The sequence below is a fragment of the Bos indicus genome, chromosome 13 (assembly GCF_029378745.1).
Source record: "Bos indicus isolate NIAB-ARS_2022 breed Sahiwal x Tharparkar chromosome 13, NIAB-ARS_B.indTharparkar_mat_pri_1.0, whole genome shotgun sequence".
NCBI classification, from domain to species: Eukaryota; Metazoa; Chordata; class Mammalia; order Artiodactyla; family Bovidae; genus Bos; species Bos indicus.
Genome location: NC_091772.1, coordinates 29,862,613 through 29,884,624, shown reverse-complemented (window position 1 = coordinate 29,884,624; position 22,012 = coordinate 29,862,613). Strand labels below are relative to the sequence as shown.

General features: G+C 43.9%; 1 protein-coding gene across 2 annotated transcripts in view; it reads left to right on the top strand.

Moving 5' to 3' along the window:
- The window catches only part of FAM171A1 (family with sequence similarity 171 member A1), a 131,287-nt gene that overhangs the window by 71,463 nt on the left and 37,812 nt on the right, over positions 1 to 22,012 (top strand). For both annotated transcript variants that reach the window (XM_070800871.1, XM_070800870.1), the window contains exons 2-3: positions 4,856 to 5,083; positions 11,267 to 11,359. In XM_070800871.1, coding sequence (XP_070656972.1) covers positions 4,856 to 5,083; positions 11,267 to 11,359 — 321 coding nt within the window. The remainder of the gene's footprint in view (positions 1 to 4,855; positions 5,084 to 11,266; positions 11,360 to 22,012) is intronic.

Sequence of the window (22,012 nt, the reverse complement as noted above, 5' to 3'; positions counted from 1 at the left end):
GAGTTAAATATAACTAATCACAGCGCTGGAGACTGAGTCCAGTGACTCGCTTTTCTGCTGCTCTCCCTGATGGTCAGCAGCACAGGGCATTTGGGCAGCTTGGACTGAAAGCCTTTGCTTGATCTGCTGGTGGAAGTGGACTTTCTTCCCACAGAGCCTGATGGACCAACCCAGCAAACACTTGGTTCCCAGCAAGGTGGGTTGCTGTGGGAACCAACAGCTCTAAACACCAAAAGGGAAGAAAAATATTAAAATCCCAGCATCAAGGCCAATTTGAGGGAGTATAAAAAAGCATGAAAAATGATCAGAGGAAGCCAAAAACTTCACAGAAAGAAACCAAAAAAAAAACCCAAAAAACGATGGAGCCCATAGATTTCACTTTTCCTTCCGTGATAAGTCAGATCTTTTTACAGTAGATGTGAAACCAAGGCCTGGTGGCTATTCAGACTGAGATGAGCATGGTTCTCCCAGCTGTGTTCCCAGTGAGAACCACAGAAGGGGATGCAATCTGGAGCAGTACTCTTCAGCAGGTGACTATAGGACCGATGAAGAATGTCGATTTTAGAGTTGGCATGAGAAGTTATGAAGTAAATGTCTTCTATCATTTGTGGGAAAAAACTAAAGACATAAATTACTATTTGAATATAAAAGGGGAGGAGAGGAGGCATGGCCCCTCGGTGTCCACAGGCAGTTCTGCTAAGTGCTGTGCCCCTGTGAAGGGTGCACTGCGATTCCTTCCTCTCGCTCCTGCTGTGGTCTTTGCTCTGAACTTGCTGTGTGGGTGCCTCCTCTCCAACCAGCAATTTGAAACAGGCTTGTCTCCTTTAGTTCTAAGTCTGTGGGCAGATAGGGGATGATGAAAAGATCATGCTAGACTAAAAGATAATGTTTAGTGTTCTACCCACCAAGCAGATATGCTCTTTGAAAATGACTTGGTTTGTGCCCACAGAGTCAAACTTTTCAAATCTGCCAAGAGTAAAGGAGTTCTGAATTATAGGGGAGGAAGAATTCCTGAGCACTTGTTTTTCCCTTCTTGATTCTACCACTGGTCCATGAGAATTTGAGAAGCATGCTGTAGAGGTGGTAACTGAATTCCTGATCATGAAATAATGCTGAGTAACAGTGTGAAACAAGAAGAGGTCTGAGCACACACTCCCAGGGTCCACCCACCACGCGCTGCAGAATCGGAACCCATGATGGATGCAGCGGTAGTCAGGGTTCTCCAGAGAACAGAGCCAATGAGATGTATGGGCCTATAGGAAGAGATTTATTCTAAGGAACTGGCTCACGTGATCATGGAGGCTGTCAAGTCCCAAGGTCTAAAGGGTAAGCCAGCAAGCCAGATGTCCAGGAGAGATGATGGTATAGTTCTAGTTCAAACACTGGTAGACTTGAGATCAGGGAAGATCTGACATTCAGTTCAAGTCTGAAAGCAGGAGATGCCAATGTTCAGAGGCTGGTAGGCAAGAGGAAGTCTCCCTTTACTCTGGGGGGACATTTTGTTCTCTTCAGGCCTTCAACTGATTGGACAAGGCCCACTCACATGAAAGAGGGTGATCTGCTTTATTCAGTTAAATGTTCGTCTTCTCCAAATCACCCTTACAGACATACTCAGGATAATGTTTTTTATGGAAGTATAGCTGATTTACAATGTTGTGTTAGATTCTGTTGTATAGCAATATGATTCAGTGTATGTGTGTGTGTGTATATATATATTCTTTTCCAGTATGGTTTATTACAGGATATTGAATATAGTTCTGGGTACTATACAGTAGAACCTTGCTGTTTATCTGTTTTGTATATAGTAGTTTGTATCTGCTAATCCCAAACTCCTAAGTTATCCCTCGCCCACACCTTCCCCTTTGGTAACTGTAAGTCTGTTCTCTGTCTGTGAGTCTGTTTCTGTTTTGTAAATAAGTTCATTTGTGTCATATTTTAGATTCCACATATAAGTGATGAAAGTGTATTAGTTGCTCAGTTGTGTCTGACTCTTTGCAACCCCATGGACTGTAGCTCACCAAGCTCTTCTGTCCATGGAATTCTCCAGGCAAGAATATTGGAGTGGGTCTCCATTTCCTTCTCCAAGTGATATTGTATGGTGTTTTTTTTCTTTTTCTGACTTACCTCACTTAATATGATAATCTCTCATTCATGCTGCTGTAGATGACGTTTTTTCATTCTTTCTTATGGCTAAGTAACAGTCCACTGTATATATATACCACATCTTTTTTATCCATCTGTTGATGGATATTCAGGTTGCTTCCATGTCCTGCTTGTGAATAGTGCTGCTATGAACACTGATGTGCATGTATTAGAATTAATAGAATTAGAATTTTCAAATTAGAATTTTCTCTGGATAAATGCCCAGGAGTAGATCTTCCTGCATATTTAGGTCTCGGGCCATTTATAGGGTCTTCCTTTTCTCTGCAAAATGAGATAAATAAATAGTATGTAGTGCCCCACCTCTTCTCAGAGGGTGAGATGGTTGGATGGCATCACTGACTTGATGGACATGAGTTTAAGCAAGTTAGCATCACTAACTCCAGGAATTAGTGATGGACAGGGAAGCTGGGTGTGCTGCAATCCATAGGGTCGCAAAGATTCAGACAAGACTGAGCAACTGAACTGAACTGCCCCACCTCATGATAAGATCACTCCCTTGGTTGTCTTTTAATGGGAATAATCTTGTTTGCTGTTGAATGGATAATATAAATGTTTCTATAAAAATGATACCCCAGTGGGACATTTCTGTAACTTTCACTCAATTTTGCTGTGAACCTAAAACTGCTTTTAAAAATAAAGTCTAATTTTTAAAATATGAGCTAAATGTAGACCTACCAAATGGGTGGGCTGTTCCTGCTGTTCTTTATTCATATAATAAAACAAATTGCAAAATTTTAATACATATGACACCCCAGTAGTCTGTAATAATTACCTAACCACAATGATGTGTTTTCACATCCTGTTACACCAAAAGAAGTAGCTAAATAATCTTTTTCAAGGTATATAATTGAAGAATCTATACTAGGTTTCCCATGTTAAAGTGGTAGAACCCAGGGCATTGATTATAAGAAAACTCTTCTCTTTTTTTACTTAATTTTTATTGGAATGTAGTTGCTTTAAGATGTTAATTTCTACTCTACAGCAAAGTGAATCAGCTATATGCATACATATATCCCCTCTTTTTTGGATTTCTTTCTCATTTAAGTTATCACAGAGCACTGAGTGTAGTTCCCTGCGCAATAACCTCTTTGCTAGGTTCTCATTAGTGATCTATTTGATGCATAGTAGTATACGTGTGTCAATCCCATTCTCTCAACTCGTCACATCTTCTTTATTCCCTGCTTGGTGTCCATACCTTTGGAGAACTCCTTTCTTGTGTTTATTCAGAAATTATTTCACTTTTTCCAAGTTTCCGCTGCTTTTGCCTTCTCAGCCAGCAGTGAAGAGAAAGCAGAAACTTTGTAATCCCGGTTGCTAGTGAATGTTGCATTACAAGATTATGTAAATCGTCCGTGTGCAACACCACAAAGCACCTTCCCACTTGTCCTGTTGTAGAGGGTTTCTGCTATGAGAGTATTAATTCATTTATAACTGGGGGCAAGTAAGACCAGCTCCATAAGAAAGCAAATGTGTGCTGCGAATCTGCATTAAGATAACACTGATAAGATTGGCAGGAATCGACTAGATATGCTTTGTAATGCCATATGCTTGATTTTCTTGATGTTGATTTTATCCCTCTTTTGGCAGTAGTTTTCTCCTCCTATAGTAGGGAGTAACCAGGTTCAGTTTTTGTAGCACTTTTTTCTCTGCAAGGTTTTTGAGAGATTTATTTGGTGCAGACCTCATGTAAATCCTGGGTCTAGGGTTCTTTAGCTATTCCTTATGGTCATCTAGCCAAAAAACGCATTAACTGTGTGATACCAACCGAGCCCTTGAACACTTTAATCAGTAGGAATCAGGAAGAGAAATTCAGTCAAGATTTTTTGGGAAGGCTGCAGCACGAGGGATCCAACAAAACCAAGTAATAGGTGCTTTTCCTCCCTCCCAAGGGAGGAGGTTCCTTAAATGGAGTAACAACTGGGGCGGGTCCATGGTTTGGGCAGGACACATTGTTTAGATAGTCTGCCCACCCCCTTGGTGGTACTGTGTGCAGGGACTACTTTTCAGTCATGTCTTCATGATTACCAGCACAGCGACCCTGAGCTGTACACATCCATGTTCATCACAGATTGTTGAACAATTTTGCTGCAGGTCACAATTTTGCTGCAAACCTTAGTGCCTGCAGGGTCCTTGTGTAGCAGCCTGAGCTTTGCTTAGGCTGTGTTTACCAGCAACACTGGGCAGGATCAGAAAGCGTGGTATTTGTTGCACAGTGTCTTAAAGGAATAGAGATATTTCTCTTAATTATTATTGTTGGGGGCGGGGGGCCGCCAGGAGGAGCCAGGAGGAAAGGAGTTTGTTATAGGCAGTGGTTTTGAGGAAGATAAGGAATCATGTAAAGTAAAAAAGAATTGCTAAGAAGAGAATGTTTCTGGTTAAAACGATTTATATTTTAGATGTAGATCTAGAATTTTTTTTTCTAATTAAAAACATTGTTTTGGCTGCACCTTATAGAATATGGGATCTTAGTTCCCCGACCAGGGATCAAACTTGTGCACTCTTCATTGGATACAGGAAGTCTTAACCATTGGATGCACGAAGTCTTAACCATTGGACCACCAGAAAAGTCCCCAGTCTAGATTTTCTAAGTATATCCCATGAATACTTGCTACCTCCCTTCGCTGTTATTACAGAATCGCTGTTGGAGTTCCCCAGTTAATAACCGTTCTCTGTTGCTCTGTCCTTCTTCCAGAGGTCACCCTGAAGGTCCACATCAGTGATGCCAGCACCCATCAGCCTGTCCCTGACGCGCTCATTGAGATTTTCACCAACCAGGTCTCCATTGCCTCTGGTACCTCGGGGACAGATGGCGTCGCCTTCATCAAATTCCAGTATAAGCTGGGCAGTCAGCTGATTGTCACGGCCACAAAGCATGCCTACGTGCCAAACTCTGCCCCCTGGAAGCCCATCCGGTTACCTGGTAAGGTGGTCTTTACCTTTCTCTAAAACAGGGCATATGATCAGGCTAGGGGTGGAGTCAGACACAGAAATGACTTTGTAAGCGTTAAGTCAGACAATTAGGAAAATACATGTGCATTCTCTGCCCTAGTTTTTGGTGCCTCTTATGTGCAGGGAAGGTGGAATCTGGTGTGAAGCTGGCTGGGCTCCACAATGCTATTTGTACAATGGAACCAAAGCCTTTTCTACTTATTTCTCCACTGTTCCATTCTGTACACGATGGGTCATAACCAGCCAGTGGCATTGGGACAGTGCTCTGAAATGGGGCTTCCTCATCTCACTTTAGCATCTGAGAGCAAGGCTGCCAAAAGGTGGGCCTGATGGCCAGACTGTCTTTCTCTGCCCCACCTTCTTACCTGCTCAGGAAAAGCCCTCCTGGTGCTCCTCCACTCTCAATACTCCATTCCACTTCTAGCGCGTCTAATCACCAAATGTGTCATGGTGTTTCCACACATCCAGCAATGTGTCGCCGAGTCTGCAACCCCAGCTGGTACTTGCTAGCTTACCAGTTTATTGTAAAGGTTATTAAAGGACCAGCCAGATGAAGACATGTGTAGGCCAAGGTCTGTGGGAAGAGGCGTGGAGCCTCTGTCCCTGGCCAGCTGTACCACCTCCTAGCACCTCTGGTGCTCACCAACCAAGAGGCTCACCCAACCCCATCCTCTTGGGTTTTATGGAAACTTCATCATGTGGGCATAACTGATTAAAGCATTAGCCATTAGTGATTGATTCAACCTCCAGCCACTCTCTCCTCCCTGGAGGTCAGGGGGAGAGGACGGTGAGACTGAGAGATTCCAGCCTCTAGTCACACGGTTTCCCCTGACAACCAGTTCCCCTTCTTAGGTTATCGTGAAGCTTTCCTAAAAGTCATTATATTAACTGAAACTCCCATTGAAAGCCCCATTCATTTGATATGAATAACAGAAGATTCCTTTATTGCCCATATCACTTAGGAAATTCCAAGGGTTTTAGGAGCTGTGAGCCAGAAATGAGACGCAGACCAAATATATATTACGTATTATAAATCACAATATTGCATGACCTTTCACCCCTGCAAAGCAGTTGGCCTACCACCAGGGGCAAGGATGGAGCCTGAGGTGAGTTCAGCTGGGGATGGGGTAGGTGGGAGCACAGATGGTGCCCCCTCTGTCCCTTTACTTCAGACTCCATCTAGTGCCTGGACCACATTATCTGCCAGCACATTTGTTGCCAGGGTAATGGGGGGAGGATGGACTTTGGAAACCAGATGACCTGGGTTCTGGCTCCAAATCTATGCTTGAGCCCCTCCAGCTTTGATGCCAGTCTCTGCAAAATGGACCTGATACCACCTTGTAGAGCAGTTCTGAGTAAAAAGTATTTAACGTAGGTGCACTCACTTACAGGGTCTAAAACATGGTCGGTGCTCAATAAATGCGTAGCACCTGACACAGTGCCTGGTGCAAGGCCAGTATTCGTGCTCACCTCTGCACCACGGGACCTGCCTCACCATGGTTCCCACTGCCTCTGGGGCCCATGGAAGCTAAGTGCGGCTATGCCTGTCTCATCCAGCCCCAGCACCTACCCTCATCCACAAAATTCTCTTTAGTTCAGTTTATACCTGTCAAATGCCTACTATATGTCAGACACTGCCCTGGCCACTGAGAATACAAGTCTAGAGACTCAGGACTTGCTTCTGGGAGGTTTATCCATTAGTTATGAAGTCAGCCACAGAAGCCAGTTCCTCCTGATGGGATCAATACTCTGATAGATTTATGTGCAGATGGGGATGCTGGGGAGGACAGGTCCACCAGCCTACATGAGCAAATGAAGGAGTTTCCTGGGGAGGCTGAGAGGGCAGCTGAGTCTTGAGGATGAATAGATATTAGCATCAGAAGATGCTTGTAAAAATATACAGATTCCAGGACTCACCCATTTGACTGTACAGATTGACCAAGGAATCTGGATTTTAATAAACAGTTCCTACTCCCGTCTAGTCAAGGCTATGGTTTTTCCAGTGGTCATGTATGGATGTGAGAGTTGGACTGTGAAGAAAGCTGAGTGCTGAAGAATTGATGCTTTTGAACTGTGGTGTTGGAGAAGACTCTTGAGAGTCCCTTGGACTGCAAGGAGATCCAACCAATCCATCCTAAAGGAGATCAGTCCTGGGTGTTCATTGGAAGGACTGATGCTAAAGCTGAAACTCCAATACTTTGGCCACCTCATGCGAAGAGTTGACTCATTGGAAAAGACTCTGATGCTGGGAGGGATTGGGGGCAGGAGGAGAAAGGGATGACAGAGGATGAGATGGCGGGAGGGCATCACCGACTCGATGGACATGAGTTTGAGTGAACTCCGGGAGTTGGTGATGGACAGCGAGGCCTGGCGTGCTGCAATTCATGGGGTCACAAAGAGTCGGACACAACTGAGTGACTGAACTGAACTGAACTCCCCACAATAACCCCCATCCCCCAGGTATTTATGGATAAAAATGTTGACTGTAATTTGGGACCACTGCTTTGAAAGCTATGGAAAGTGGGTTGGAAATAGGTACAATTGAGGAAATCCTTTAGGAACATTTTAGAGAAAAGGAGATAAACCTGAGGAATATTTAGCAGGCAGAATTCAGAAAGCCTTGGAGAATGGATGGGAGAGATACAAGGGAAAGAAAGTTGACTGAATGTGAGTTGAATCTCAAGTTTCTGACTGGTGATGAAGTGGATAGAATAACAGATGGGTGATGGGCCACCTTGTGGTTCCCTAAGGTTGACTGAAAGAAATCCCTTACTCCTTCCCTGTGTATATCCCTGTCCCCAAGCTTGGGGCTCCTACAAAAGTGGGTGGAGGTGGGGGTGGAGGTGCAGGAGATGGGAAGGAAAAGAATGAGTGTTGGGGTCATAGTCAATGACGAATATAGCATAGATTGGATTTAAGCTGCCTGTGGGACACCAAGCATGTTCAGCCTTTAGTTTCCACTTTGTGGCTATTATGACTGATGTTGCTATGAACTTTCATGTACAAGTGTTTGTGTGAACACATATTCTCAGTTCTCCTGGGCATGTGCCTGGGAGTGGTGTTCCTGGGTCACACGGTGACTCTTTGTTTAACGTTAGGAGGAACTCTGGATTGTTTTCCCAGCACCAAGGTCCGTCCTTCTTTGTCAGGGCACTTTGTCACATTCTGCTTGTCGTGTAGCTATTGGTTGTGTGTCTTAGCCTCCATCTAATGTAGACCCCTTAAGGGCACAGACTGCCCCCAACAGTGATCTATTCTGCACGTCTAGCTCTGGGCCTTATACATGATGGCAGCTAAATAAATGGACTGTGTAGAAAGAGGGGTCATGTCCATGGCCAACCCCTCATTGGTCCCCTCTAGCACTGTCCAGAGCCAACTGTGCTGAATATTGGATTGGCCAAAAATTAATTTGGGTTTTTCTGTAGCATCCTACCAAAAACCTGAATGAACCCAATAATTGCTCTACTTAGCATTTGATATTTCTGGCTCCTAATATTTTCCCTGAAAGTTACTTTACCTCTCTAGGCCTTACTTTCTTCCTCTTTAAATGTAGAGACTACTCTCTCAATGGGAACATGTACATTACCATATGTGAAATAGATAGCCAGTGGAAATTTGCTATATGACTCAGGGAGCTCAAACTGGTATTCTGTGACAACCTAGAGAGGTGGGATGGGATGGGAGGTGGGAGGGAAGTTCAAGAGGGAGGTAACATATGTATACCTATGGCTGATTCAATCTTCCCCATTGGCTCAGCAGGTAAAGAATCTGCCTGCAATACAGGAGACGTGAGTTTGATCCCTGGGTCAGGAAGATCCCCTGGAGAAGGAAATGGCAGCCCGCTACAGTCCACGGGGTCCCAAAGAATCAGACACGATTAAGTGGCTTGAATCTGAAGCAAATATGACATCTGTTCAATGTGAATGATGGATACACAGATACCTATGGCTGATTCATGTTAATGTATGGCAGAAACTGACATAGGAACTTAGGCCTGGATGGAGTCTAAGAGGCTTTGAACTTAAGTCTGTGAAGCGTAGAGGTGAAGGTCAGACTCCAGAGTTCAAATCCTGGATCCAGTTACTTACCAGATTTGGGATCTTGGACAAGTTAATTCCTTATCTATAAACCTGTCTCCTTACCTGTCAAAGGGGCATGTTAATAATACCTCTTTCAGAGAGCTGTTTTCAAAGTTAAATAAATTATCCAAATTAAACCACCTAGAATAAAGTCTGACATGTCAGTGAGGGTTCAGTAATGTTAGTGATTATTGTTATTCCATACTACATTGATTTGGGTTTTTTCTTCAATTCATGTTCTACCCAGAAGCATGTAGGTTTTTCTCCCTGGCCACACCCTGAAGCATGCAGGATCTTAATTCCTCAACCAGGGATAGAATCCAGACCCTGGCAGTGAAAGCACTGAGTCCTAACTACTGTTCAGCCAGGGAATTCCCAAGAAACATGTAGGCTTTGTGAATTTTTAGGTTGGAAGTCGAGGTCTACTTAAAATTAAACAATTTTAAGTAGCAGAAGTTCTGTCATCTTGTGTTCAGCTGCTTCAGTCTTGTCCGACTCTTTGTGATCCCATGGACTGTAGCTCGCCAGGCTCCTCTCTCCATGGAATTTTCCAGGCAAGAATACTGGAGTGGATTGCCAATTCCTACTCCAAGGGATCTTTCCCACCCAGGGATTGAACCGGCATCTGTTACATCTCCTGCATTGGCAGGTGGATTCTTTACCATTAGTGCCACCTGCAAAGTGTCATCTTATTAGTTCCCAAAATACAGAGGAAAAAAAATTTTATCATGAGGTACCCATTAACCTAAGCACACTTGTGAGTCTTTTTTAATGTTAATATCCAATATTTTACATACATACACTGTGTGCATTGTAGCTTTATTAGATTCCTAATGTGAAGAGGTTCAGATACTTTACTAAGAACTTCTAAAGAATAGAAAATATGTAGTTAACTGTTGTAGGCTAAGCAGTTTTTATATGAGAGACTGCAGGACTCATGGAGTTTTGAAAGACTTTTGCTAACAATACTTAAAGGACAAACTTTCCTTTCTCTCTGTTTATGATAATTCTGACACTTAGTAAGTGGGTTTTCTTCTCAAACCAACCAGTTCTCCTCCTCTCTGGATACCAACTGGATGTCTTACAATTCAGTTCCATTCTGACAGTTGTTCAGTCACTCAGTTGTGTCCAACTCTTTGAGACCCCCTAGACTATAGCACGCCAGGCTTCCCTGTCTTTCACCATCTCCTGGAGCTTGCTTAAACTCATGTCCATTGAGTGGTGATGCCATCCAACCATCTCGCCCTCTGTCATACCCTTGTCCTCTTGCCTTCAATCTTTCCCAACATCAGGGTCTGACAATAGCTGTCCAAAATTAGCCCAAATGCTACCGATTAAGGACTCAGTCCCATGAGACTGTCCTCTAATTCAGACACAAGCCCTAAGTGGTCATCTGTACTTCTGACCAATCAGCTATAAATCAGAGGTTCCCATGCATCCCTCCCTTTCTTTCACTGTAATGACTCCCAGAACTCAGAAAAACAATGACTTACATTTGCTGGTTTATAACAAGTATCATAATGGATGCAGATGAACAGGCACATGAAGAGGTGCAACAGGGTGAGATCCAGAAGGGTCCTCGCCATGGGAGCTTCTATCCTTGTGGAGCTGAGGTGCACCACCCTCCTAGCACATAAATGTACTCACCAGCTTGAAGTTCCCCAAAGCCTATACCTTTGGGACTCTCATGGCAGCTTCATCAATTATGGCAGGTGTGATCAATCATGAACTGAGCTTTCCACCCCATCTATTCTCTCTGGATGATGGGAAGTGAGCCTGAAAGTTCCAAGATTCTTATCATGGTTTGATCTTTTTGGTGACCAGTCCGCATACAGGAGGCCACCCTGAGTCTCCTCATCAGATCAGAAAGATACTCTGGTGACTCAGGAATTTGAGCCAGGAACCAGAGGTAGAGAAAAGATATATATTTATTATTATGTCACATTACTAAAAAATCAATGTTGTTGATTGATTTGAACCCAGAGAATCCAAAGAATGCAGAGTACTTAAAAAATTGGCATGGGCACTTTGATTTAGAAATCAGAATTTCCTCATATTCATCTTTGTTTCCGCAGTATTTTCTTCACTAAGCCTGGGCCTGCTTCCAGAACGATCCGCTACCCTGATGGTGTATGAAGATGTTGTCCAGATAGTCTCAGGATTCCAAGGTATGTCTGATACTTAAAAAGAGGAGCGATGGTAACTTTGGGGCCAACTGTTAAAATGTGAGGAATGGGTAGTCAGGTAGTGATGGCCACGAGCATGTCCACAGCTGGACATAATGGCTCTAGTCCCTACAAGTGCATGGACACATTGGCATTTTGGTGAAACTGTTGGCTGTGGCCTTGTTTGTTATCAACCCAGCCTTGAAGTGCAGAGGGGTAAGAAGAGGCTCCGCCCTCTTTCACCCCATGTCCCTCTCTTCTCCAAAGGTGAGAAAATTCATCCCAGAGTCAGAATCCAGACCTTGCCTGGGACTCAGTGACCAATGGATAGGGTCACTCTGAAAAGTTTCATAAGCATTTGAGTATATAGAGTTTCAGGGGATTTTGTTTGTTTTTAATTTTTTTGGCTAGGCCTTGTGGCTTGTGAGATCTTAGTTGCCTGACCAGGGGTTGAACCCACACCCCCTGCAGTGGAAATGCAAGTCCTAACCACTAGACCCCCAGGAAACTCCCTAGAGTTTCAGTTTTGCAAAACAGGACAGTTCTAGAGATCTGTTGCACAACAGTGCAAATATACTTCACATTGGTGCACTGGACACATAAAACTGGTTAAATGGGGACTTGCCTGGCAGTCCAGTGGGGTTAAGACTCTATGCTCCCAATGCAGGGGACATAGATTTGATCTGTTTGGGAAACTAAGATCCCACGTAGCATGCCTCCCCCTGCCAAAAAAAACCTGGTTAAGAGAGTAATTTAATATTAGGTGTTTTTTACAATAAAAAAAATTTCTCCTCCCACCCAAAAAAGAAAACAAAAAATTCCCAGGCATTCAAGTGTGGCCTTTTTCTATCTCTTATCCCCTTGTGTTTTTAGCCCATCTCATGTGCAGTGGTGTAAATGTGACCTCACCCCTCTAACCTCTCTTCCAGAAAATCTGGTAGAGAAGGTTTGTGGAATTTGCCCTTTGTTTGGGGCTGGCATTGGAACTGGGAATCAGACTTGTGTCAAACCTTTTTTTTGCTGAGATGATTGGTTTCTTCCATCTTAGCCACCGGCCTGAGAATGATATTTCCTGTCTTTTAATGTTTCATCAGATTCTTTTTTTTTGTTTACTTTTTGTTGTTGTTCAGTCCTTAAGTCATGTCCAACTCTTTGTGACCCCATGGACTGCATAACACCAGGCTTCCCTGTCCTTTACTATCTCCTGGAGCTTGCTCAAACTCATGTCCATTGATTCAGTGATGCCATCCAACCATCTCATCCTCTGTCACCCTCTTCTCCTCTTGCCCTCCGTTCTTCCTAGCATCAGGGTCTTTTCTAGTGAATAGGCTCCTCACATCAGGTGGCCCAAATATTGGAGCTTCAGCTTCAGTATCAGTCCTTCTAATGAATATTCAGTTGATTTCCTTTAGAATAGACTTGTTTGATCTCCTTGAAGTCCAAGGGACTCTCAAGAGTCTTCTCCAGCACCACAGTTCAAAAGCATCAGTTCTTTGGTGCTCAGCCTTCTTTATGGTTCAACTCTCACATACATACATAACTACTGGAAAAACCATTTTTATTTGTGCTAAGTTGCATCAGTCGTATCCGACTCTGCAACCCCATGGACTGTAGCCCACCAGGCTCTTGTGTCCTTGGGATTCCCCAGGGAAGAATACTGGAGTGGGTTGCCATGCCCTCCTCCAGGGGATCTTCCCGACCCAGGGATTGAACCCAATCTCCCAATCTCCTGTATTGGCAGGTGGGTTCTTTACCACTAGTGCCACCTGGGGAGCCCCCTGTTTTTCTTTGTTTTGTTTATTCCTTTATTTTAATACTATTTACACCAATCATTCTCTGCCTAACCACATCCATGTGCCACCTCCAAGTGAGGTGACTTTATTCCTTTTTTTATTGCATAGCTGTGGGAACAAACAAGGAGGTTAACATGCTGCTCTTAGATGACGTGTGTAAAGAGAAATAAGGAGAAATGTCTGGGAGCATATGTGAACTGAGTTTGGGAGAGATAACAGGAATAGATATATAGATTTTAATGTCATCTGCAGTGAGCCCTAAGTCATCTCCTGCTTTTCTCCTAAGAGACAGCAGAACTAGGCCTGAGTCCTCAGCATCCTTTCACATCAGGACCACAGTGGGGGCTGTTGGGCTTGGGACCTCCAGTTTCTCCTTAATTACCTTTTCCATTGTTGTTTCACAACGGAAGTATAATGGTTCCCCACCTCCAGTCTTATGCCAAAGAATGCTCAAACTACCGCACAATTGCACTCATCTCACACGCTAGTAAAGTAATGCTCAAAATTCTCAAAGCCAGGCTTCAGCAATATGTGAACTGTGAACTTCCAGATGTTCAAGCTGGTTTTAGAAAAGGCAGAGAAACCAGATTGCCAAAATCCACTGGATCATTGAAAAAGCAAAAGAGTTCCAGAAGAACATCTATTTCTGCTTTACTGACTATGCCAAAGCCTTTGACTGTGTGGATCACAGTAAAGTGGAAAATTCTGAAAGAGATGGGAATACCAGATCACCTGACCAGCCTCTTGAGAAACCTATATGCAGGTCAGGAAGCAACAGTTAGAACTGGACACGGAAAAACAGACTGGTTCCAAATAGGAAAAGGAGTACGTCAAGGCTGTATACTGTCACCCTGCTTATTTAACTTATATGCAGAGTACATCATGAGAAACGCTGGGCTAGAGGAAGCACAAGCTGGAATCAGATTGCTGGGAGAAATATCAATAACCTCAGATATGCAGATGACACCACCCTTATGGCAGAAAGTGAAGAGGAACTCAAAAGCCTCTTGATGAAAGTGAAAGAGGAGAGTGAAAAAGTTGACTTAAAGCTCAACATTCAGAAAACGAAGATCATGGCATCTGGTCCCATCACTTCATGAGAAATAGATGGAGAAACAGTGGAAACAGTGTCAGACTTTATTTTGGGGGGCTCCCAAATCACTGCATATTGTGATTGCAGCCATGAAATTAAAAGACGCTTACTCCTTGGAAGGAAAGTTATGACCAACCTAGATAGCATATTCAAAAGCAGAAACATTACTTTGCCAACAAAGGTCCATCTAGTCAAGGCTATGGTTTTTCCTGTGGTCGTGTATGGATGTGAGAGTTGGACTATGAAGAAAGCTGAGCACCGAAGAATTGATGCTTTTGAACTGTGGTATTGGAGAAGACTCTTGAGAGTCCCTTGGACTGCAAGAAGATCCAACCAGTCCATTCTAAAGGAGATCAGCCCTGAGTGTTCTTTGGAAGGAATGATACTAAAGCTGAAACTCCAGTACCTTGGCCACCTCATGTGAAGAGTTGACTCATTGGAAAAGACTCTGATGCTGGGAGGGATTGGGGCAGGAGGAGAAGGGGACGACAGAGGATGAGATGGCTGGATGGCATCACCAATTCGATGGACGTGAGTTTGAGTGAACTCCGGGAGTTGGTGATGGACAGGGAGGCATGGCATGCTGCAATTCATGGGGTCGCAAAGAGTCAGACACGACTGAGCGACTGAACTAAGACATATATCTTCAATGATTTGATATGTGTATATATTATACAGTGATCACCACCATAAGTCTACTTAACATCCATTATCACACAGTTTTTTCTTGTGATGAGAACTTTTAAGATCTACTCTCTTAGCATCTGTCAAATATACAATCAGTTCAGTTCAGTTCAGCCACTCAGTCACGTCGACTCTTTGCGACCCCATGAACCACAGCACGCCAGGCCAAAAGCATCAATTCTTTGGCGCTCAGCTGTCTTTATAGTCCAACTCTCAAATCCATACATGACTACTGGAAAAACCGTAGCCTTGAAGCTGAAACTCTACTACTTTGGCCACTTGATGCAAAGACCTGACTCATTTGAAAAGACCCTGATGCTGAGAAAGATTTGAAGGCAGGAGGAGAAGGGGACGACAAAGGATGAGACGGTTGGGTGGCATCACTGACTCAATGGACATGAGTTTGGGTAAACTCCGGGAGTTGGTGATGGACAGGGAGCCCTGGCGTGCTGCAGTTCATGGGGTCACAAGGAGTTGGACGCGACTGAACTGAACTGAACTGACAAGATGGACCTTTTTGGCAAAGTAAAATCTCTGCTTTTTAATATACTGTCTAGGTTAGTCAAAACTTTCCTTCCAAGGAGTAACCGTTTTTTAATTTCATGTCTGCAATCACAATATGCAGTGATTTTGGAGCCCAGAAAAATAAAGTATGACACCATTTCCACCATTTCCCCATCTATTTGCCATGAAGTGATGGGACCAGTTGCCGTGATCTTAGTTTTTTGAATGTTGAGCTTTAAACCAACTTTTTCACTCTCCTCTTTCACTTTCATCAAGAGGCTCTTTAGTTTTTCTTCACTTTATGCCATAAGGATGGTATCATCTGCATATCTGAGGTTATTGACATTTCTCCCGGCAATCTTGATTCCAGCTTGTGCTTCATCCAGCCCAGCATTTCTCATGATGTACTCTGCATATAAGTTAAATAAGCAGAGTGACAATATACGGCCTTGACGTACTCCTTTTCCTATTTGGAACCAGTCTGTTTTTCCGTGTCCAGTTCTAACTGTTGCTTCCTGACCTGCATATAGGTTTACTCAAGAGGCAGGTTAGGTGGTCTGGTATTCCCATCTCTTTCAGAATTTTCCACACTTTACTGTGATCCACACAGTCAAAGGCTTTGGCATAGTCAATAAAGCAGAAGTAGATTTTTTATGGAACTCTTCTTGCTTTTTCGATGATCCAGCAGATGTTGGCAGTTTGATCTCTGGTTCCTCTGCCTTTTCTAAAACCAGCTTGAACATCTGGAAGTTCACAGTTCACATATTGCTGAAGCCTGGCTTTGAGAATTTTGAGCATTACTTTACTAGCGTGTGAGATGAGTGCAGTTGTGCTGTAGTTTGAGCATTCTTTGGCATTGCCTTTCTTTGGGATTGGAATGAAAACGGACCTTTTCCAGTCCTGTGGCCACTGCTGAGTTTTCCAAATTTGCTGGCATATTGAGTGCAGCACTTTCACAGCATCATCTTTTAGGATTTGAAATAGCTCAACTGGAATTCCATCACCTCCACTAGCTTTGTTCATAGTGATGCTTCCCAAGACTGACTTGACCTGTTATTTACCTGGGGCCATACTATGGTGGAGGTAGTGAAAATAATGGCAACTTCCTTCAAAAGGTCCCATGCATGCATTGCTACACTCGGTGCCCCCAACCCTGCAGCAGGCCACCACCAACCCATGCCTCCACCAGAGACTCCCGGACACTCACAGGCAAGTCTGGGTCAGTCTCTTGTGGGGTCACTGCTCCTTTCTCCTGGGTCCTGGTACACACAGATTCTGTTTGTGCCCACCAAGAGTCTGTTTCCCCAGTCTTGTGTAAGTTCTGGCAGCTCTATGGTGGGGTTAATGGTGACCTCCTCCTCCAAGCTTATACCATACCCGAGTCTGCTGCAGACACCAGGCCATGTATTACGTCCCCAGAACATATTCATCTTATAACTGGAGGTTTGTGCCTTTGACCACCTTTATCTGTTCTTCTCACCCCCTGCCTCCTGCCTTTGGCTACCATTCTAATTCCACTTATAGGTGAAATCATACAATATTGTCTTTCTCTGACTGATTTATTGTCTTTCTCTGGCTGATTTCTCTGACTGATTTATTTCAGTCATAATGTCTAACATAATGTCCTCAGGGTCTATCCACGTTGACCCAAATGGCAGAATTTCCTTCCTTTTATGGCTGAATAATATTCCACTGCATATATGTGTGTGTGTGTGTGTATACATATACATATATACACATACATACACTTCCTGTATCCATTCATCCATCAGTGGACACTTCCATTGTTTCTGTGTCTTGGCTTTTGTGAGTAATACTGCCATCTTTGCCTGAATAAATAACTTCTGACCCTGGGTGACTCAGCCACTCATGGCCACAGCAGAACATGCAGCTGGAGGAGTTACTTGTTTTCCGACTCTCCAAGATGGCTATTTCATCCCCTCTAACCCCCACACCACTGTTTTCTCCCATTCTGTGTTGTTGTTCGGTTGCCAGTTGTGTTCTGACTCTTTGTGAAGCCATGGGCTGCAGCACGCCAGGCTTCCCTGTCCTTCATCATTTCCCAGAGTTTGCTCAAACTCATATATCCATTGAGTCACTGATACTATCCAACTAGCTCATCTTTTGTCATCCCCTTCTCCTCCTGCCTTCAGTCTTTCCCAGCATCACAGTCTTTTCCAATGAGTCAGCTCTTTGCATCAGGTGGCCAAAGTATTGGAGCTTCAGCTTCAGCATTAGTCCTTCCAATGAATACTCAGGGTTGATTTCCTTTAGGATTGACTGGTTTGATCTCCTAGAGTAGACTAGAGATCTCCCACTCTTTAGTGGGCAAGTATTCAAGCCCATGTGTCTATGCTTAGTTGCTCAGTCATGTCCAACTCTTTGCAACCCCGCCAGGCACCTCTATCCATGGGATTTTTCCAGGCAAAAACACTGAAGTGGGTTGCCATTTCCTTTCCAGTAGATCTCCCCAACCCAAGTTCTTCTCTCTCTTCCTTTTCTTAGAATTGAACTAAGAACCCAGAAGAGGTGAGGATCTTAGCTAATGATAGAATCATGAGATGCAACAGATCTGTGATCATACCAGGCCACCTACAAGCCCAGATTCAAAGGGAACAGAAAGTATGAATCCCAAAAGGGAGCTGGCTGTAGCAGAAAGCAGCAGACTGGGGATTCATGGAGTCTTGTTAATGGCACAGCATTCAAGTGAAATTCACCAACTCCTGCCACATGGTCCCAGAGCTTCCCTAAACCCAGAACTAGGCATCCATGTGCCTTCCACACCTTCTGGCTCCAACCTTGGATTCCACCCATCCCTGCCTCCCTTATGCCCCCTTCATTCCTTATCAGTAACCAGGAAGGAGAATTAAAACAGCCCTCCAGCTGAGGGTTCTGTATCTTATCACAAAACCACCCTTCCTGCCATATCTGGCAGTATTGTCTTAGCTCCCAGACAAAACTGAAAAACCTGAAGAGTGAGGAAGGGGTCATATTCACCTTACACTCCCAGGGCCTGGCCCCATGCCCACTTTAGTATCGGTATACAATGAGCAGTTCATTGAAAGGTTGAGTAAATGTATATTTAAAAATCCATCCAGATCCCACTGCTTTTTGTACTTCCTGTATAGATTGCTCATGCTACAGTTAATTATTTGCTTTGTCATGGCTGCTAAGAGGAGGACAGTTCATCGGTACCCACATGCACACAAACACACAGCCAGAGTATTAGAATTGCTCTCTCTCTCTCTCTAAGGAGCAAGAAGTTTGGTCATATTATAAGCCTAGGGATGTAAGACATCCAGGTAGTTTTTGTTATGATTAATTTATTCAGTCTGCTGTATCACTTCCCTCTTTTATGTAACCAGAAACTGAGAACCATTTATTTCTCCCTTTCCCTTTCTCATTTGCATTCCAGCTTTTAAAAATTGTCTGCTAAGTCACTTCAGTCGTGTCCAACTCTGTGCGACCCCATAGACGGCAGCCCACCAGGCTCCCCCGTCCCTGGGATTCTCCAGGCAAGATCACTGGAGTGGGTTGCCATTTCCTTCTCCAATGCATGAAAGTGAAAAGTGAAAGTGAAGTTGCTCAGTCATGTCTGACTCTGAGACCCCATGGACTGCAGCCCACCAGGCTCCTCCGTCCATGGGACTTTCCAGGCAAGAGTACTGGAGTGGGGTGCCATTGCCTTCTCCATAAAGATTGTCTACACTTTGTTAATGTTTAAGTTCACCTTACTTTTTGAGTTGTACTAGTTGTACCTTTCCTTGTCTCAGTAGAGTACAGACGTAGCAGGATAACACTAGGTGATCTTGTTTCTTGTTTTCTTACCAGCTGGAAGGAGAACCTTATGTAGATCATTTTTGGTCTTTGCAGTTCTGTTGTGAAAAACCAATATAAACTGAATTTCTAAATGTTATATTCAAATTTTTATTCTCAAACTAGTCAAGTGTAGGTGCATTTCTTTATTTTTTAAATGGAGTCAGAGGAGCAAAAAAATAAACTCTTGCCAGTCAGAAATGTAAGTGCTGTCAGCCATTTGAATTTTTGTGTTGCCTAGATGTTATGTGTCAGACTCCCCCAGAGGAAGGGGGAGATGGTGAGATGACAGTTTGGTGACAGAGCCTCACACGTGTTGTGTGCATAGTTTGGGGTGATGCCCCGTTGTTTGGTTTTATGTGACACTAGAGCAAAAGATTTGAAAGAATGAAGGCCACTGGCTGAGAGATGGAGATGAGAGAAGCAGAGGTGTTCTCATTAGCAAGATTTAATGCTTCAGGTGAAGTTTTGTTTTGAAATGTTTACAACCAAATAAAATAGAATAAGCTCATGGTTAATGAGCATTTTCCTTGAACAATAAAAAGACTGCTGACGCTCACTTGTTTTCCTATCTGTAGGTAGGTATCTAAATTCAGACCGCATACACCCTAAAACCGTTCTCATCAGACCAGGTGGAACTATGGAGATTGCTTTCTCTCTCTCTGTCTCTCTTGCTCTCTCTCTCACACACACGCGCACGTGTGCACATACAGGCACACATGCACACATGGTTCAAAGTAAGCACATGTTTCCAATGGAAATGACTTAGCACTCAGTTTCGTTTGGAAAGTCAGGAAGGCGGTTGTCTTATCATTGTTGCCTTTTCATACTGTTCATAGGGTTCTCAAGGCACGAATACTGACATGGTTTGCTATTCCCTCCTCCAGTCATTGTTGACAGCGTTTTATATAGAAAGCCTGCAGCAGTTTCAAGTTAACAGTGTGGTGAAGCAGAAGGGCCAACATAGGCACCGATTACCAGAGGGCTCTTTACCACCAGAGGCTGGATCCATAAATACGCTCCTTGTCACAGAGTGCTTGCAAATTGCATTTTTTCCTCCTTTTTTTAAAAATTGAAGTATAGTTGATTTACAGTGTTAAATTAGTTTCAATGTACAACATAGTGATACTCCACTTGAAGTTATTATGCAATATAACCTATATTCCCTATGCTGTATCTTATATCCTTGTACTTATTTGTTTTATACCTAGCAATTATACCTCTTAATCTCCTACCCTTATTTTGCCCCTCCCCCCTTCCCTGTCTCTACTGGAAACCACTAGTTCGTTCTGTGTATCTTGAGTCTGTTTCTGTTTTGTTATAGTCATTCATTTATTTTATTTTTTAGATTCCACATAAAAGCTGTATCATATATTTATCTTTCTATGTCTGACTTAACTTCACTCAGTATGATAATCTCCAGGTCCATCCGTGTTGTTGCAGATGGCCTCATTTCGTTCTTTTCTATGGCTGAGTAATATCCCATCATATATATGTACCACATCTTCTTCATCCTGGAGAATCACTTCTCCAGTGCTTCAGTATTCTTGCCGGGAAAATCCCTTGGACAGAGCAGCCTGACGGGCTACAGTCCTTGGGGTCGCAAAGAGTCAGACATGACTGAGTGACTGAGTATAGCACACACAGATTACTACGTGAAGTAATGTGTATACCAGAACTTTGTAAATCCTAAAGCGCTGAACTTCACCTCTCATAAGTGGAGCTGTAGTTTGAGTCTACGTTGGTCTCTGATTTGTTGCCTCCTTTATTAATTTTGGAAGTGGTGGATCCATTGAAAGTTTCCAGGTAGGGTAAGGTCATGGTCAAAGCAGAATTTGAGAGTCATCAATAGATGAGGCAGGAAAGGGATGAGGCTAGAGCACAGGGAAGTTAGGAGACTTTTGTGATAGTTGAAGGCAGGGATGGTATAAGATCATGTAGGGTAGAGGCAGAATGGAAGGAAAAGACAATGCTAGAAACATTGATAAGGGAAGATGGGGCAGTCCCTTGAATGAATGTGCAGAAGAGTAGAAAGGGAAAACAATTTTGACAACCCGGAATCACACCTGGGTGTTGGGGGGAGTAGGTCTTTGTCAAGTGGGAGAGAAGGTAGTGATGGTTTTAGTGCCTGGTGGGCATCCAGGTCAAGGTGCTGAAAAGGCATGGAGCTTAGCAGAGTCCCTGGCAGGACAGGAAGGTAACTGTGAGGCTGCAGCAAGGGCAACAAGCCAGGAGAGAGTCAGGAACAGGCAGAGGCAACTGTGCTGAGCCTTCAGGATCTCTCCTCAGAAGTAGGAGGAAAAGAAAGCACTCGTAGAGCAAAGGCCTGCGACTCGGCAGAGAGCAGAGGGCAGGACCGCCACCGCCAGCAGGGAGGGCTGCTGGCGGGGGTGGGGAACAGTGCACCCCATTGTGAAGGGCTGGAGGGGTGAAGGCGAGCGAGGGTCACAGGGTTTGCAGATTATGCAGTCGTCAGTTGACATTTCCAAGGGCAGCGTGCACTGAGGGTGAAAGCCACGTCCCTGGGCATTGGGTGGAAGGAGAGGAGACTGATGGGGAGAACAGAGTGAAAGTCGTGTCTCATTGTTCTCAATGAGAAACTAAGGAATATATGTGTTGACTGGGGAAGAAAAGCCCCTAGAGAGAGAGACTTTTGATGAAGTCCAGAAAAACTGGTCAAATAACAAGTCTTACAATAAAACAAGCAAAAGTCAGAATACTTGGGTTGACCTTGGGGGAGGGCAGGGCTAGAAAGGCAGCAGAGGT